Below are 18,656 nucleotides of genomic sequence, written 5' to 3'. Positions count from 1 at the left end.
TCACAAATTAGCATTCCGGAGCAGAGTAACATGCATAAAGGCATCGATGCTAGATAGCTTCAATCATCTCCATGAGTAAACTTCTTACTTACTGTCCCTGTTAAAGATTAAGCACTCCATGTGACGCGGTAACATGTCAGTTGCTCTTGGATATTATACTTTGCGTGCCAGATATCCTCAAGCAAATGATATCTTGCTCTTCCAGGATACAACTGTTTCATTCTTTTCAAGCATATTACTATGTTTTGCGAATTCAAGTTAAACAAGGCTCTAAAACAGATCCTGAAAGATCTCTACAAATACTAACGGAAACAACACGGGGCAAATTCATTCTATGTATTTGGCTTATAGGATTCTGTTCAAACTGGCAAGGAATATACATGCATATATTTATTACCCATCCGTTATAATTTCGGAATGGTTGATTATCGATCACTACACTGTTGAGTGTTGATGCAGCACAAATCACAAAAGAAAATGTAATTTTCATGTTGATCTAACTAAATAAATATGTAATAAAATCATGAGATATAAAATATAAAAAAAGATATACTAAGAGAATAATTGAGGGAAGAATTGAGAAAAAACATCTAGTTTATTTCTCATGAGAGAACTTCCAGTTCATTTCTCACTATTTCTGATTGTTATTTTTCATCAAGTACAAAGCCCTATTTATAGGGTTACATAAATATGGATATTGATGAACCATCATAAATATATACATTGATTATGAATGGAACTTGAAAGGTTAGGAGATCCAATGGACACATTCATTTATTCATAACACTCCTCCTTAAATATCCGTTGTATCATGAAAACAGTACTTTAAAATTCTGTCTCATTAAAAACTTTAAGCCAGAAAAACCCAGTGGGATAAAAATCAGGCAAAAGGAAAAAATAAAGAGCACTTAATAATTTCTCCCCCTTAGATGAAGCACCATTTCAAGGGCTTCACAGGACATGCTTCAAACTACCTCATTAAAAACCTTAAGCCGAAAAAACCCAGTGGGACAAAAATCAGACATAAGAGAAAAAGAATACAGTGCATAGTTCATAATTTGCTCCCCCTTAATTGAGCCATATTGCCATTTCTGGGGCATTTAATACTTTGCCGCTTTAGGGGCAAATTAATCTTGCATCCTATTAACTCGCCGCATTCAAATATCATATACTAATTTCTCAAATGTTGACGATGACAATGATTTGGTAAAAAGATCTGTAAGATTATTGGAGGAGCGAATCTGTTTAACGTCAACTTGTCAACTTTCTTGAAGTTCGTGAGTATAGAAAAATTTCGGTAAGATATGGTTGGTCCTATCTCCTTTAATATATCCTCCCCTGACTTGTGCAACACAAGCGACATTATCTTCATAAATTATAATGGGAGAATTTATAACCGATGTTAAACAACAAGAATCATGAATATGTGCTATAATGGATATCAACGAAGCACACTCTCTTCCAACTTCATATAGAGTGATAATCTCATAGTGGTTTGAGGATGTAGCTACTAGTGATTGCTTAGTAGAGCGCCAAGAAATGGTGGTGCCATTATAGCAAAATAAATAACCGGTTTAAGAGTGAGCCTTGTGCGGATCAGATTTATATCCCACATCAACATATCCAACTAAACTAGAGTTAGTGGAATCCTTGGAATAATATAACCCCAAAATCTATGGTTCATCGGAGATAACAGAAGATATGTTTAATCCCATTCCAATGTCTCTGAGGCTGGCTCAGAGCTAAAGCGGGTTAACAAATTTACTACAAAAGTAATATTCGGTCTCGTACATTGTGTCAAGTACATCAAAGCCTTGATAGCATTGAGATATGGTACTTCAGAACTAAGTATTTCCTCATCAGATTCTCTAGGACGAAATGGATCCTTTTGGGGATTAAGAGACCTTACAACCATAAAGGTGCTCAATAGGTGAGCCTTATCCATGTTAAAACGTCTAAGCAATCTCTCAATATATGCTTACTGATGGACAAGTATTCCATTTGCTTTGTGCTCAAGCTCTAAACCAGACAAAGTTTGTTTTTACCCAAATCTTTAACTTCAAATTCACGTTTCAAGTATTTAGCAATTTTAGATAACTCTTCTAGAGTTCCAATCAAATTCATATCATCAACATAAATTGCTATTATAGCAAATCCGATTTTTGATTTCTTAATAAACATGCGTTGGCAAATAGAATCATTATTCTACCATTCCTTAATTAGGTACTCGCTTAAACGTTAATATCACATGCGGTCGAATTGTTTTAACCCGTACAAAGATCTTTACAACTTTATTGAGAATAAGTTACAGGGAGTGTGTGCTTTAGGCTTTTTTAATCTCTTAAGAATTTTCATATAAATATCAAAGTCTAATGAACCATATAAATATGTCGTCACAACGTCCACAAGACGCATTTTCAGTTTTTCAGAAACTAGAAAACAAAAAGTAATCATATCCATCACAGGGGAATATGTCTCATCATAATCAATTCCAAGTCTCTAAGAAAACCTTGGACAACGAGTCGGGCTTTATACCTCACAACCTCGTTTTTCTCATTTTGTTTTCGGACAAAGACCCACTTATATCCAACAAGCTTTACATTGTTGAGGGTTCGAGCTACAAGCCCAAAAACCTCTCATTTAGCTAAGAAAGCCAATTCAACCTGGATTACTTCCTCCCACTTATACCAATCTTGCTTTTGATGACATTCAATAACAGATTGTGGTTCATAATCATCGTTCATAATCTCATGAGCAACTAAGAATGTAAAAGCATCATCGATGATTATCTCATTCCGATCCCTAATCTCATTACAATATGTAATGAAAATCTCAATATTCTCGGGGTCGGTGGTCTTTTTATGGGTTTGTGCCTCTTCGGGGGCAATAAGCTCTTCTGGAGCAATTCATGCCTCTTTAGGGGCAATTGGCTCTTCTGGAGCGGATTCGTGATTCCTCCCCCTTTGTTTTCAAGGAACAGTGTCTTTTGATCCTATCAGTCTTCCGCGCTTCAAGCGTGGAACATTTTGATCCATTTCAGCTTGTTCTTAAAGAATAACAATCTTAGATGGAGCATTCACAGCTAGAATATGAGACTTCCTTATCTTGGCAGCATCATTAAATGCATCAGGAAGTCTATTGGCAATATCTTGTAAATGGATTACACGTTGCACCTCATTTTCACATTTAGGAGTTCTTGGATCTAAATGAGATAAAATTTTCTCATTCCAAGAGAAAATCTCAACTGGTTTTCTGCTTCTCAACCATGGAAGCCTTAGTTATCTCAATCGATGGAAACATTGTCTCATCGAAATGACAATCCACGAATATGGCAGTAAAAAGATCACCTGTTATTGGTTCCAAGAACCTAATAATGGACGGTGAATCAAACCTAACATAAATGCCCAAACGACGTTAAGGGCCCATTTTAGTCCTTTTTGACGGTGCTACAAGCACCTGTACAACGCAACCAAAGGTGCATAAATGTGAAATATTTGGTTTATAACCAAGAACCAACTGTATAGGGGATTGCAAGAGACTAGCAGTGGGACGCAATCTAATTAGTGCCGTCGCATGCAAAACAGTATGACCCCACGTTATATAATTGAGATTTGTTCTCAATAATAGAGTACGAGCTATAATTTGGATGCATTTTATCAAGGATTCTGCCAATCCCGTTCTGAGTATAAACATGTGGAATCGGGTGCTCAACCATGATTCCTAATGAAGTATAATACACATCAAAGCTCTTTGATGTAAATTCACCAGCATTATCCATCCTTATGCTCTTAATTAGATAATCAGGGAAATGTGCCCGAAGCTTTATAATCTACGCAAGTAAACGTGCAAAGGCAACGTTACGCGTAGATAACAGACAAACATGGGACCATCTGCAGGATGAATCCACTAATACCATAAAATATCGAAACGGCCCACTTGTTGGTTGTATTGGTCCATAATATCATCCTGAATTCTTTATAAGAATGAAGGGGATTCAAGATTAACCTTCGTCATAGAAGGTTTAGTAATGAGCTTTCCTTGTGAACATGCTTCACAAGTATAACCCTTGGACAACAAAACCTTTTTATCCTTTAGAGGATGTCTTTTAGTATTTTGGATTATCCTACGCATTATTGTAGCTCCCGGGTGATTGTCGTAACGTGCGGGTCCGAGAACCCGACCTCTAGACATCGGTGAAAATTATGTTGTTTAAGAGTCGCCACTAATCTTTTTTATGTAGGTGTGATTGGTCACCTATTAACCCGATTCTAATCGACGAAGTCCTAAATTAATTTTAGGTCCGTCGAAAGAACGAGAACTGATCCACGTTTTTTTAGAGATGGGTTCGGAAGTTCGGTTACTCATGGAGAAGGGTTAGCACCTTCGTAGTGCCTGTTCCACGAACGGTACCATTTAATCTTAAGTTATCCTATTATAACCTACTTTTGATTTAATTCCTACTTATTAACTAATTTTCATTAAATTGGCTGACTGATTTTTTTATTTGGTTTTACGTATGCACATGATGTAAGCGTAAAATGATGTCGTGACTTGTTTATTTTAAATAATGGAGTCGGTAATTTTTTTATTAGAAAATCATTCGAAGACCATCCCAACGCTTTGGTGAAGTCTCAAAATTTTTCTCATCTAGAGATATCCCCAGAAGAACTCGTCTCTACAAGCTTCTCGGGAAAATCTCATCATCGGAACTCCCGTGCCATTTGTAAGATAAATGTGGCATGCTATGACAGTATAAGATGATGATGCCTATATGATCGCGTTTATTGATTTAGTTAGTTAAAATTCATGTGATAATGTGTTTAATAGTTCAATGTGATTTATTGCCTTGTTTACGTGTTTATTATTAAAATTTTTTCTTTAATGCATGTTATTTGCTATTTTATTATTTTTATCTTTTTATTATTTATTTATTATTTCGTTTTATATTTTTTAAAATAATTATTTGAATTAATGGGTATTGGAGTATAGAGTTCGGATTTATCCCGACGCTTCGGTAAAAATCCGTTTCGATCTCCAAATTTAAGTGACCTATTTAAAAGTGGCAACTCTTTACCCTTTTTAAGTGAAATTACTCAAAATGTATATTTTATTATTTACTTATTATTTCTATTTCTTTTTATTATTATATTTTTTTATTTCTTTATTCTTCTTCATAATTTATTTTTACTTTTTATAATTTTTATATTTGTATTATGATTTTTTAATATTATCATTTATTTATTATTATTATTATTATTATTATCTTCTAATACTAAAATCAACATAAAAAAATTAAAATTTTTTTATAACTTTTTCTAAAATAATTAACATTAAATCAACAATACATTTTATCTACACAAAATGGACTAGATCCAAAACCAACTAAAATGACCCACAAATAAAAGGAAAGGGTTTTACCTTACTGGGCTAGATTGACTCAGTTTCCACAAGCCCGCAGAAGACCCAAGTTGGCCACTCCAGTCCTGTTTTGCAAGCCCACCAAACCTTTGACCCAAAACCTTTTTCTTCTTTTTTTTTTCTTTTCTTTCTTTCTTTTCCCTTTTCTTTCTTCTTCTCTCTCAACAGCTCCTTCTTTCTTTTTCTTTTTTCTTTTTTTTTTTCTTATTTTTCTCTCATTTCCTTTCTCTATCCCAACTGGCTTCTTCTTTCTTTTTCCTCTTTCTTTCTTTCTCCTTCTCTTTCTCTCCTTTCTCCCTGCCGGCGTCGCACCCTTCTCCTCTTCTTTCGCTACCAGCGCCGCTTCTCTCTTTCCTTCCTCTCTCTTCCTCTTTCCCTTTTCCTCTCTTCTTCTCCGTCGATCCTCTCTCTTTCTCCCTCACCCTTTTTGTTTCTTTTGTATTTATTTTTTTTATTTTTTTGTTGTTTGATTGTGGTTGTTTCTGGCTGGTAGACTAGGTTTTTTGGTTTTTTGATGTTGCTAGATTTTTTTTGAGTTCCTAGGGATTCTATTTTTTTTTTTTAGATTGGCTCTCCTCCTTTTTTTTTTTTTTTGCAGGTGGTATCCTTAAAAGCTGGGTTGTCCAAAAATTTGGACAACCCGGCAATGGGGTTCTGGCACCAAAGAGTTGGTAGCCAATGCCCCATCACTCATGGTGGTTGGGGAAGGGATGGTTGGGCATACGCCCAGCCATTCCTCTTTTATATATATATATATATATATATATATATATATATATATATATATATATATATTATTTTATTTCATATTTTATTTTATTATATTTTTTATTTTGGAGGTGTCTACAGTGACTTAAGCGATCAAGCCAAAGGCTAACCTCATTAGGATTTACTAGTCTCCAAGACATGATAGCGTAGACTTCAATAGCTCTAATAAGGACACAATACAATTCTTTAGTTGAAGTTTTCAGCTTCTCATGGATGGTGTTCTGGCCCATTTTATAAGAGGTGATGTAAAAAAATCTTTATTTTCCTCATCAATTGTCTTAATATGGTACCCATTACAGCATACATCTTTGTAACTAAGTAGATTCCTCTTCAATCTACTACTCAGCAATGTATCCTCAATATGCAAAGTGGTGCCATTTGGTAGAACAATTATGGCATTTCCTGAGCCATTAATAGTCTCAACAGGACCTGATACTGTATGGACATTTGCCTTACGTAATGTCATACTCGAGAAAAAGCGCTTATCACAAAGAATGGTATGTGTCGTTGCACTATCAGGCAGACAGACATCTTTCTTTTTCTCGATGGTTCCCATTTTGCACTTACACTGACAACTTCAGGTGTCACTTGTATTAACAACTTCAGGTGTCACAAATTCACAAATCAGTTATGGGATAATAATTTTTTTTATAAACAATCAAGTAAAAGTAATACATTAAAAATAACATTAAAATTCTTAAATCTTAAGTTTAAGCTGACTTCCACCAATTTGATGCCTTTTCAGGGTTCTCAAAAAAAATCAGAATATCTAATGATGTTTTTGCTTTACAAGAGTAGGAGGAGTCACTTCAACGGAGGTATTATTAGCCTCGACACTAGTCATAGCATTTTTAATGGCACGAGTTTCAACTCGCTTGCCCTTATCCTTCAAGGATGCTTGATATAAATCAACAAAATGCTTTAGCATACGACAAGTACTCGATCAGTGTCCAGTCGTGCCACAACAATAGCAAATACTTTCATCATGCTCCTTCTTAGGTTTCTTGCCCTTGCTATGATTCAGGCCAAGATTAATTTACCTAGGGCGTTTATATCTTCCATTACCCTTTCGTGGGTTATGCACTAGCCTATGTTCATGGCCCTTAAATCGGCCAGTACTCTTACCAGAGCTACCATTTGCTTCAGGCAATGCTTTTAAGCCAGTAGGTTTAAGATCATGATTTTTTAGCAATAGTTCATTAGTCTGCTCAGCAATCAAGAGGACATAAATTAACTCCAAGTACATCTTCAATTGACGTTGCCAGTATTGTTGTTACAATACAATATTTGAAGCGTGAAAAGTAGAGAAAGTTTTCTTTTATAGCTCTGATTCAGTGAGCTTAACACCACATAACTTCAGTGGTGAAACTATATCAAATAAGGTTGAGTTGTAATCAGACACTGATTTGAAGTCTTGCTGCTTGAGGTGTTGCCAATCATACTGTGCTTAAGGGAGAATAACAATCTTGGTATGATCATACTTATCTCTCAATCTAGCCCACAGTATCTTAGGATCTCGGATGGATAACTATTGAGTCTTTAAGCTATCATGCAAATAACAAATGAAAATCAAAGCATTCATTTTATCTTTGTCATTTGCGTTTTCGTCTATAATAATTACATTAGCAAGACCTTGCCCTTGAAGATGCATCTCAACATCAAGGCACTAAGACAGATAATTGTTTCCACTCACTTCTAAGATGTGGAACTTCGGCTTTTCAATATTTGCCATAATACTACATACTGAAAAATTTAGACCCTTAGATTAGGGTTCTCAAAGGTTTATCACCACTTCAAGGGGACAGTCTATCACCACTTCAAGGGGACAGGGATATATTCTAAATCTGTAATCGACTTCAGGTTGATTAGATCATAAAAAAAACTTAAAATCTATTTTTAAAAAATACCTTTTTATTACCTTTAGAGACTCGTGCGATAACGTGATATAAAATATAAAGAAAGATGTTCTAAGAAAATAATTGAGAGAATAATTTTGAAAAAACTTTTAATTTATTTCTCATGAAAAAAGAACTTCTGGTTCATTTCTCACTATTTCTGATTGTTATTGATTGTTTTTTTTTATCAAGTACCAAATCCTATTTATAAAGTTACATAGATGTGGATATTGATGAATCATTATAAATATATACATTAATTATAAATGAAACTTAAAAGGTTAAGAGATCTAATAGACACATTCATTTATTCATAATAAAATGAACATAAAATCTGTTACAATTAGAGTCTATGAACTTTTTTGTTTTTGGCAATGTTAAAACTTAGAATCAAAGTCGAGAAGCTCGAGCTTGAAATTATATTGTCGAAACGTTCCAATCTTGGTGGGGCTGAGTCATGACTCATGAGGGAGCCAACTGTCTGCTCAACTTGGGCCAACGGCTTACAAACTTTAGATCCAAGTCTGGTAAGTTTCCACTTTTCAGGCCCAGCAAGAACTAAACTGGCCCACGTCCCACATGTATCAGTTGCCTTGAAAAAGAAATAATTTAAATTATAAGGTTCAGGATATACATAATAAAAAGACCCAACATGCGGTAATATGAATATTAATGTACGATCTATTATCACTTAAATAATGATGTAACATGGCTCTTAAAGTCTACTGGAGACCAGGAACAGTGAAATATTGAATAGTTTATAGCTGGAAACAAAATTTGTTTAGCGCGTTCCATGTTACTACTTCATGCATATGAATGAAGAAGATGCTACATCTCTATGACATTGGATAAAATTTGACCTACCCACATCTACTTTCTGTTGCAATGAAGGACCAAACCATTTAGAATGGTAAGTTAAATTTTTTGGATCTTTTTTCATTAATTTTCAATTGGTAGGATATGATAGTGACAACAATATTAAAATCGCAATCACACGTATCTAACTAGTTTAGCCTCCTAATCAAAGCACCAACCTTCCTTTGTTACGTTATTTGATCCACTATTATTTGATTTTGAGCTTCACGAGATTAATTTTATCATGTTTATATTAAAAATCACATAAATATATTTTTTTTATTCAAATTTAACTCAAATGAATATAAATTAAATGATTTCATGTCAGAAAATAAGAATTTTACCGTGACTATGATGATGCAAAAAGTTTCAAAATCATTGGGGAAGATTGAAATTGCATAAGTCAATTACCACATGCCACGCATCACCTACCCACTAGTCCCTGATAAGCCCAAAACATCAGAACTTGAATAAAATAAACGTGGAAATTCCCACAAGGCAGGAGACACCGACCTTTTCAAACAGTTCCCAAATCTGCCACTACTTAATTTGTTTGATAGATGTCCTACAATGTCCAGCTGTCCACATATCAGATTTTTCCTCTCTCTAAAACGTTAAAGTCCAAACATATCTGGGCTTTGGGTTTTGGGTCTTAGTGACCGTTAGGTTTGGAAGAGCAAGTTTTGAAAGGTAGTTGGAGCAAACGGTCTTTTTTTCTTTTCCCGGTTTTCAGCTTTCTTCGCTTCTAACTAGGAACTGGAAATACTTGCCAATCCTATTCAGAAGAAGAAAAAAAAAAAAAACCTGAGGGTGGCGCGAGATTTAGGATCAGGTGTTGTTCGTGAGATATGCCAACCACTGGTCAGCCAAACAAACATGGCTTACTGTCCCTTTTTAAGCATCTCACTTCACTTGTCTACCTTAGCTTCTTTTATCCTACTTCGCTGTCTCCTCAACAAAGCAAAGGAGGAAGCGAAGCTCATCACTTTGCAGGCTTTACTGCATTACCCCTCACTGCTTTCCGATAAAAGTATGTCTTCTGTTTGTTCTTCATAGCCAAAACTGATTTCAAAGCTATTTGGTTGTATATGAGTTTTTCTTTTGTTAAGACTCTGATCCGTAATTCTACTGTTGTTTTTCTGTAATGTGATGCGATCTGATTACTGTTATTTCAAAACTCCTGTCATTAACACATGACAGGTCAGTAGCTTCACATAGGGCACTGAAAGTTGAAAAATTCTTATAGTTTATAGTAGTAGTTTTTCGTTTAGAACATACAGAGTTTGAATGCATTGTAACTTTTATGACTTTGTAGGAATTTGGAAAGTAGAAATTTGATTTAGTTTGATTCTCAGTCTGAGTGAAAGGTTATGCATAAACTTATTGCTGGGAATCTTATCAAAGTGCAAGTAGTGTGGTAAACTTGTTTCCCGAACAGAATTTACCTGGTAATTTGAGGACATGATATTGCCTCACTTTTCAGCAATGATATGATTCCTGATCTCATATGGTTTTTTATTTATGGAAATTAATTATATGCAGCGATTGATAGATTTATGTTCAAACATGTGTAATGCTGATGAATAATATCTTGGCCTATCTTGGCTTGGCTCCTTGTTTTACAGCTTGAATCATGAGTGAAGAGCTTGAGAAACCTTTGCTGGATCCCGGGAATTTCAACCGGGAGGGGATTGATTTGGTGAGCTGTACTAAAGCAGATAACTGACATTTTCAGCGTTTTGGAATTTGGAATTGTGTGATACTAAATCATTTTTCAAACACTCTGTTTCTAAAAGGAACGCTTACCACTAGAGGAAGTTTTTGAGCAACTAAGAACATCCCGAGGGGGACTTACATCTGAAGATGCTGAAGCTAGATTGGTTATCTTTGGTCCAAATAAGCTAGAAGAGAAGCCGGTAAGTACCAGTATTTTGGAAATATATAGTTCCCAATTTCCAATTAGTTCATCATTTCATGAGTAATTCAAGCAAGTAGAGGAGTCCCTAGAACAGAACAGCAGTGGAACGAGATTCTGTTCCATTTTATAACATCCAAAGCTTGCACTAGAGTAAGATCTTGTCATCTGTTAGCGCTCCAAAATTATCACTAGATTAAGATCTTGTCAAATTAGAAATGTAACCATTCATGACCTGAAATTGGAAAGATCCTTAATAGGATGGAGCTGGGATATGGAGGTAGTTTATTTAATTTCTGTAGAAGCACTGTGACAATGCACAGTGGAAATTACAGAATCAAGTCAAAAATAGCTTTCCTGACCAAATGGAGTTTCAAAAGGGTCTAAAGTTCATTCTCTCAAATGTTCAGTAAACATTGATAAGCATAAATTGACTAGGTTTCTGTTACTGATATGTCAAAAGTCATAGACTGTTTCATTTCCCAAATCCAAAAAGTGCAAGGGAAACATATAGAAAATACCAGTTTCTTGGCTTTTTTGGGCCACATTACTTTTTAATAGCCATTTTTGGTATCTAAAGCAGCTTATTTACATATTTATCAAGTTGGAGTAGATGACTAATTTCCAGTTTCCATTCCGATGCAGGAAAACAAGTTTTTGAAGTTTCTAAGTTTTATGTGGAACCCTTTGTCATGGGTTATGGAAGCTGCAGCCGTGATGGCAATTGTCCTTGCTAATGGCGGAGTAAGTTTTATCTTTCACTAAGCACTTTTCAGAACTTGAATTTCTATTTCAAGTTCTTTTTTCCTGTTTACTTATGTTATCTAATGGTTATCCTGATAGCTTTATCTGTTTCTTTATTTCAGGGTCAGGGTCCTGACTGGCAGGACTTTGTAGGGATTATATGCCTTTTGTTCATTAATTCAACAATTAGTTTTATAGAGGAAAACAATGCTGGAAATGCTGCAGCAGCACTTATGGCTCGTTTGGCTCCAAAAACAAAGGTATGCCCCTTCTTTTTGGTGCCCTCAATTTACGTTTGTCTGCATTAATTTTATTTTCATACAAGAATCTGTCATTCCCTCCTCTGGAGAGGAATGCCTACGTACCCTTTCACAGAACTCTAATCTTCTGGTACTTTATAAATTTCTTTAATGCCTTTGAGCATAAAGCAATATGTCAATTTGCACAATCTTTTTATGCAGGTTCTCAGAGATGGGCAGTGGCAAGAGAGAGATGCAGCTATTTTAGTACCAGGAGATATAATTAGCATAAAACTCGGGGACATCATCCCTGCAGACGCTCGCCTTCTTGAAGGAGACCCTCTTAAAATTGATCAGGCAAGTGCTTGTTATAGAGTAAAGAACATGCCATCCGACAGGCTTCATGGTCACTTTTATTATCCTTTAATATTTATCACATTACTATTTGATTTTTGCATTTATTCTTATCAATGAAGAGATCATGCTAAAATTTTTGTTTGCAGTCAGCCCTTACTGGAGAATCACTTCCAGTCACCAAGAGGACAGGAGATGAAGTATTTTCTGGTTCAACTTGTAAGCATGGAGAGATTGAGGCTGTGGTTATAGCCACTGGTGTTCACTCTTTCTTTGGAAAAGCGGCACACTTAGTCGACTCCACAGAAGTTATTGGACACTTTCAGCAGGTGATCCTAGGACACTAATAATTTTCAGCCTAACAATTTCTAACTGTTACCAAAATTTCCTCCATAAATGATCCATCGGCACTCGTCAGGATGTTTTTCAGCTTTTTGTTAATGAATTAACCATAACTGTTACCTAAAATCAATCTTGATGAGATTACCTTCACAGTTCTAGTAACGAATAGATTCCACTTGTATGCGTGGCATTTTTAGACTCTTGGGCGTAGGTTAGAATCTTAGTTTTTAGCATTCATTTTCTGAGCAGTGGTTGGAACTCTATAATAGTTGATAAGATATTTGGAACTTTGTCATATTTAAGGAAAGACTGCACTACGCCAGGCTAAAATTATAAGCAAACAATAAATGAAACTGAATTGAAGTATAATCTGATACAGTTTGCATCATTCTTTTTTCAGGTCCTCACTTCCATTGGGAATTTCTGCATCTGCTCTATTGCTGTGGGGATGGTTCTTGAAATCATTGTCATGTTCCCTATACAGCACCGTTCATACAGAGATGGAATCAACAACCTTCTTGTTCTCTTGATTGGAGGAATCCCTATAGCTATGCCAACTGTACTATCTGTTACTCTGGCAATTGGTTCTCATCGACTCTCTCAACAGGTGCAACTCTTGAGAGCTATAAGCCTGCAATGTAGTAATTGTAACTAAAGGTTTTCCTGAATGGTTTCTGTTTTCTCGCCTCTATTTCAATGCCCATGATTTTCTTATAAAAATGAGCTAAAGCATTCAACAAATAGCACAGCAACACACTCAAATACTTAATTGTGACTTTTTTGCAAATCTCTTGTTTTGGTTCATTTTTTAAGGGTGCCATTACAAAAAGGATGACTGCAATTGAAGAAATGGCAGGAATGGATGTCCTCTGCAGTGACAAAACTGGAACTCTGACCTTGAATCGCCTCACTGTTGATCGAAACCTTGTTGAGGTACAATAGCTGACTTCATATCCATGGATTATAGTTATCCACGAATCGTAGAGGAAATAATAAATGATTTGAGTCTATTTGAATAACATTTTTGACGATAGCAGGAGAGCCATGATGTTGCAAAACGTTTGGAAATGAGATGACACCTAGTGATATATCAGTATTGATAATTCAGAACATGTAGCTTTTTATTTACTATAAAAGCGTATGTACTCCGCTGTTCTTGCAATGCCTCAATTTTCAGATAAAGGCTAACAGCAAAGCTCACATCTTGTTCAGGTTTTTAGCAAAGACATGGACAAAGACATGATTGTTCTGCTTGCAGCAAGAGCATCAAGACTGGAAAATCAGGATGCTATTGATGCAGCCATCATTAACATGCTTTCAGACCCAAAGGAGGTAGATATAGAAATTGTTCAATTTCAAAATTCTGTTTTTCTGTTTTTTCTTTTAGATGTTTATGTTCAGAGAATGAAAGAAACCTTGTATTTTCAGGCTCGTGCAAATATCAAAGAAGTCCACTTTCTGCCATTTAATCCGGTGGACAAACGTACTGCAATTACGTACATTGACCCTGATGGTAATTGGTACCGTGCCAGCAAAGGAGCTCCTGAACAGGTACCCATCTGCATGAAGAGAGTTGACTCACGATGCCATGATAACTGGTTGCTAATTTTTGCTAGATGATAATCCTAATTTGAGTTTATATTGGAACCAGGTTAAAAATATTTCTATGAGCAAAGCAGATCCAAAGACGAAGTAACAAGATAAAATTTGACCATAAATTTTTAGAGATGGTTTATTTCTGTTGCATAATCACCTTCAAATACCATGCAAAAAAAATATCCCTGTTTTTTATTCTAAAGTATGAATGCTGATCAATCTTGTAAATGCTTGGCCCTTACATTTTGTATTTGCTACATTAACTTGGGCTTAAGTTTGCACTAAACGTTTTATGAGGCAACAAAATCCACTTTACTATCATTAGAATTGGATTTTCTTTTTATTTTTCACTTTTAAGTGTTACCCCTATGTTCCTTTAACTCTTCTCAAGTTCGGTGTAGCTTTGTTTTAACAAACTAGTTTGGGCTATCCTATAGCTATTTGGTTATGGTTAATGAAGTTGCAACAGAGCAGGACATTTACTCCTCTTCTTCTTCTTCTTCTTCTCCTCAATATCAGATACTAAGTCTTTGCCAAGAGAAAAATGAGATTGCTGGAAAAGTGCATGCTATCATTGACAAATTTGCTGAAAGGGGCTTGCGGGCTCTTGGAGTTGCTTTTCAGGTATATTATCTTTCTGGATGAGGTTGTGGTTAAGCCAATAAAATTTAGTTCAGAAACTACTTGCCACCGATGATATCAGTACTGACACAGAAAAATAGGACAAGGATTTGAGTTTCCACTTATTCTTCAAATTCTTTTCTAACATATTCATTAACTTGAATAATTATCTTCTCAGGAAGTTCCAGAAAGAACAAAGGAGAGCCCTGGAGGTCCCTGGACTTTTTGTGGGTTGCTGGCTTTATTTGATCCTCCAAGACATGATAGTGCTGAGACCATTCGTAGGGCCTTAAACCTTGGAGTTTGTGTAAAGATGATTACAGGTACAGATGAATTACTAATGATTTCAAAAGGGCTTGCTAGGTTAAAATCATCAATTTCTAATATTACTAGACTAGTCACTTTGTCTAGCAGTATTTACTCCACATGTTTTGAGTTTGTGTTTTTCATGAGCTTCTATAAGTTGTCTGGAATAACAAGTTATTCTCCTCTTAGTTCAAGAGCAAGACATAAACATTATTCACAGTAGCATATTTTGGGCATTGAAAAGAAAAAGATCAGTCCATGTTATCATCTAATGGAATGTGATGTGTTTGTTTCAAATGCAGTTCTAGCATGCTACACTTAATTTAACTCACTTCCTTGATTTAAATCAGGCTGAGGCTGAACTCATAGACTAACTCAAGATCCTTTTAACTCAAGGAGCAGCATTGTTGTAGAAAAATGCTAATCTGTCCTGTATGTACTAATATAGGTGATCAGTTGGCAATTGCAAAGGAGACAGGAAGAAGACTTGGCATGGGGACAAACATGTATCCTTCTTCATCATTGTTGGGTCGTGATAAAGATGAGCATGAAGCTCTTCCAGTGGATGAACTTATTGAAAAGGCAGATGGCTTTGCTGGAGTATTCCCTGGTATTTATCAAGAAATATAAGAATATTTATTCAATCACATTTAGCAAACCACTTTTAGAGAAATAAATTCTAAGGATTGAGTAATAATATTGCAGTAAGTGCTCTCTGGTACTTGCTGGTGAAGTGATGACTAGATCAATCGCTTAAAAATTGATGAGATACACGTATTTGTCTGTCTACTGTCATTCCTATTTTTATGTCTTCATCCCCTGACTTCATATTTCTTTACAACTTTCAGAACACAAGTATGAAATTGTAAAGATTTTACAAGAAAAGAAGCATGTGGTCGGAATGACTGGAGATGGTGTGAATGATGCACCTGCTTTGAAGAAAGCAGACATTGGAATAGCAGTGGCAGATGCTACAGATGCTGCAAGGGGTGCTGCAGATATAGTCTTGACTGAGCCTGGCTTAAGTGTGATAGTCAGTGCCGTCTTGACTAGCAGAGCTATATTCCAAAGGATGAAAAACTACACGGTAGAGTATCAATCTTTTGTTCCGAATAAAAACAGCGTTTATATCTTTAGTAATGAAATCCTGGCAACAGGAAATGTACTCACCCAGACTACAAGTAATACTTAATCATCAAGCATAGCCTTATCACTGGCTGACTTTAAGATAAGAGATCTTATAACTAAAATACCTCAAAGGCTCGTCACATTGCAAATTTTTACACTTCAATATGCTTCCACTTAATTGATAGTTACCAAACAATGCCTAGCCTTGTTGGCTTTCACTAACTTGTTAAAACCTTAATTTTGGAGTGAAAGTCAGAAGTTAAACATTTATCTTCTATTAATACCTAGATTCTCAAATTGATAAACCTGACTAGCCTGTTTGAAATGTGCAGATATATGCTGTCTCAATAACTATTCGTATTGTGGTAAGTTAAATAACTTTCAAAAACTTCCAACTGTTCTGTTTACTTTTTGGACTTACTGCTTGCTTGTTAGGTTTTAATACTGATCTGTTGTTCATAAATAACTGTACTATTGCAGCTTGGTTTTGTGCTTCTTGCTCTGATATGGGAATATGACTTCCCACCTTTCATGGTTTTGATAATTGCAATCCTCAATGACGGTAACGTTTCAATCTGTGACAACCTTTGCTTTGATTTTTAATCAGGAACATCAGGGCTTCATAAATATGAAAAGTTTATTTTGGATTTTTAATCAGGAACTATCATGACTATTTCTAAGGATCGAGTAAAGCCATCTCCAAGGCCTGACAGTTGGAAGCTTAATGAGATATTTGCAACTGGCGTTGTCATTGGAACCTATCTTGCTTTAGTTACCGTCCTATTTTACTGGATTGTAGTTGACACTGAGTTCTTCGAGGTATTTGAGCTTATTATAATCTTGTTTCCTCTTTCTCTCCCACTACCGTTGTTTTGGGAAAATAATTCTGTTTCCTGATAATCTGTTTTGCTGTAGACTCACTTCAATGTAAAGTCTATATCCGACAGTAGTGAGCAAATTTCCTCTGCAGTATATTTGCAAGTTAGCATAATCAGCCAGGCTCTCATCTTTGTTACTCGCAGTCAAAGTTGGTCATTCCTTGAGAGGCCTGGTGCTCTCTTGATGTGCGCATTTGTGGTGGCTCAACTGGTAAAGTTCTACGCAAAATTTGTCTGTTAAGAAACAATGGCAAAGCAGGCGAAGTTTTAAACCATTAATTTTGTGTCTCTTCTCATTCAGGTGGCTACCTTAATTGCTGTGTATGCACATATCAGCTTTGCTTATATTAGCGGCATTGGATGGGGATGGGCTGGTGTTATATGGTTGTACAGTTTAATTTTCTACATACCTCTGGATATTATCAAGTTCACAGTTCGGTACGCCTTGAGTGGAGAAGCCTGGAACCTCCTATTTGATAGAAAGGTTAGTGTACTGTTCCCCGTTTCGTACTTGTTAGGGTGTAAAATCTTTTCTTGAAGAGACCTTTTCATTCTCTCCATATGCAACAGACGGCTTTTACTTCCAAGAAAGACTATGGGAAAGAAGACCGGGCAGCCCAATGGGTTCTTTCTCAGAGGAGTCTACAGGGCTTGATGGCTGCAGACTTGGATTTCAATGGTAGAAAATCAAGATCTTCTTTGATAGCTGAGCAGGCCAGGCGGCGTGCTGAAATAGCCAGGTAACTTCGATTTTTTTCTTGATGCATTAGCTTATATTGATATATGAATTTCTTCTGCATTAGCTGAAAAACTAAGCAGGGAACATCTTTTGAATTGAGCTTGTTGATATGATCCTTGAACTTTTGCAGACTCGGGGAGCTACACACTCTCAAAGGTCACATAGAATCGGTTGTGAGGCTCAAGAATTTGGATTTAAATATGATCCAATCAGCTCATACTGTCTAAACAACAACGTGAATATTGTATTACTCAGTTTTCGAGTGGACGTAAATCTATCAGCAGTTGCTTACATAAGAATTTTTGCGTATAATCCCAAAAGAAATCAGCATTTGTTCAAGAGTCACTAAAATGGAATCAGGGTTCTTCGGAATGACGAACTCGTTCTTTTGGCTTCCAAGGCTGGCAATGCATATCAACAGGCTGATCAACTCCTGTCATCTCTTAGTATGTGTTGCAAATTTTTTGATATAGAACAGGACTACTTGTCTAGAGATTTCAATATTTTTCTTTTCATTTCCAGAAATTTTTGTAATATTTGGTCAATCCCAATACAATAAGCTGCCTGACACAGTGGAATTTTTACTTTGATGAGCTTTTTTTTTTTTTTAATTCTTCATGGTTCAGAGCTGGAACTAAGCATTATCTGATGTGACACTGAGTCATGATCTGCAAGTGCTGCTCTTATATGGCTATTTATGGCATCTACTCTGATATGGTTTAGTGCTCATCTCATCTCATCAGCGTCGAGTACTTAAAATTTTCAACTGAGGTGGTGCCCTAGTTTAACAGCAGCAGGTTTCATGCAATAATTCTCACATTAGCACACATTTGAGTAGTGAAACTTTTTTATAGTAAC

At 35.8% G+C, this 18,656-nt stretch overlaps 1 protein-coding gene across 1 annotated transcript; it reads left to right on the top strand.

Moving 5' to 3' along the window:
- Positions 1 to 9,794: 9,794 nt before the first annotated feature.
- Positions 9,795 to 18,382, top strand: LOC18596330 (ATPase 10, plasma membrane-type). Its single transcript, XM_007024737.3, has 22 exons — positions 9,795 to 9,966; positions 10,562 to 10,635; positions 10,733 to 10,852; positions 11,497 to 11,595; positions 11,718 to 11,855; positions 12,057 to 12,191; positions 12,338 to 12,517; positions 12,931 to 13,137; positions 13,344 to 13,463; positions 13,743 to 13,862; positions 13,959 to 14,081; positions 14,646 to 14,750; positions 14,926 to 15,070; positions 15,502 to 15,663; positions 15,902 to 16,140; positions 16,514 to 16,546; positions 16,662 to 16,743; positions 16,840 to 17,000; positions 17,097 to 17,270; positions 17,361 to 17,543; positions 17,630 to 17,799; positions 17,929 to 18,382. Exons 2-22 carry the CDS (start codon positions 10,570 to 10,572, stop codon positions 18,023 to 18,025), a joined length of 2,859 nt encoding a protein of 952 aa, XP_007024799.3. The 5' UTR covers positions 9,795 to 9,966; positions 10,562 to 10,569; the 3' UTR covers positions 18,026 to 18,382.
- Positions 18,383 to 18,656: the final 274 nt, after the last annotated feature.

Source organism: Theobroma cacao, chromosome 6, assembly GCF_053813885.1.
Source record: "Theobroma cacao isolate CCN51 chromosome 6, ASM5381388v1, whole genome shotgun sequence".
NCBI classification, from domain to species: domain Eukaryota; kingdom Viridiplantae; phylum Streptophyta; class Magnoliopsida; order Malvales; family Malvaceae; genus Theobroma; species Theobroma cacao.
This window is presented reverse-complemented; position numbering and strand designations above follow the sequence as displayed.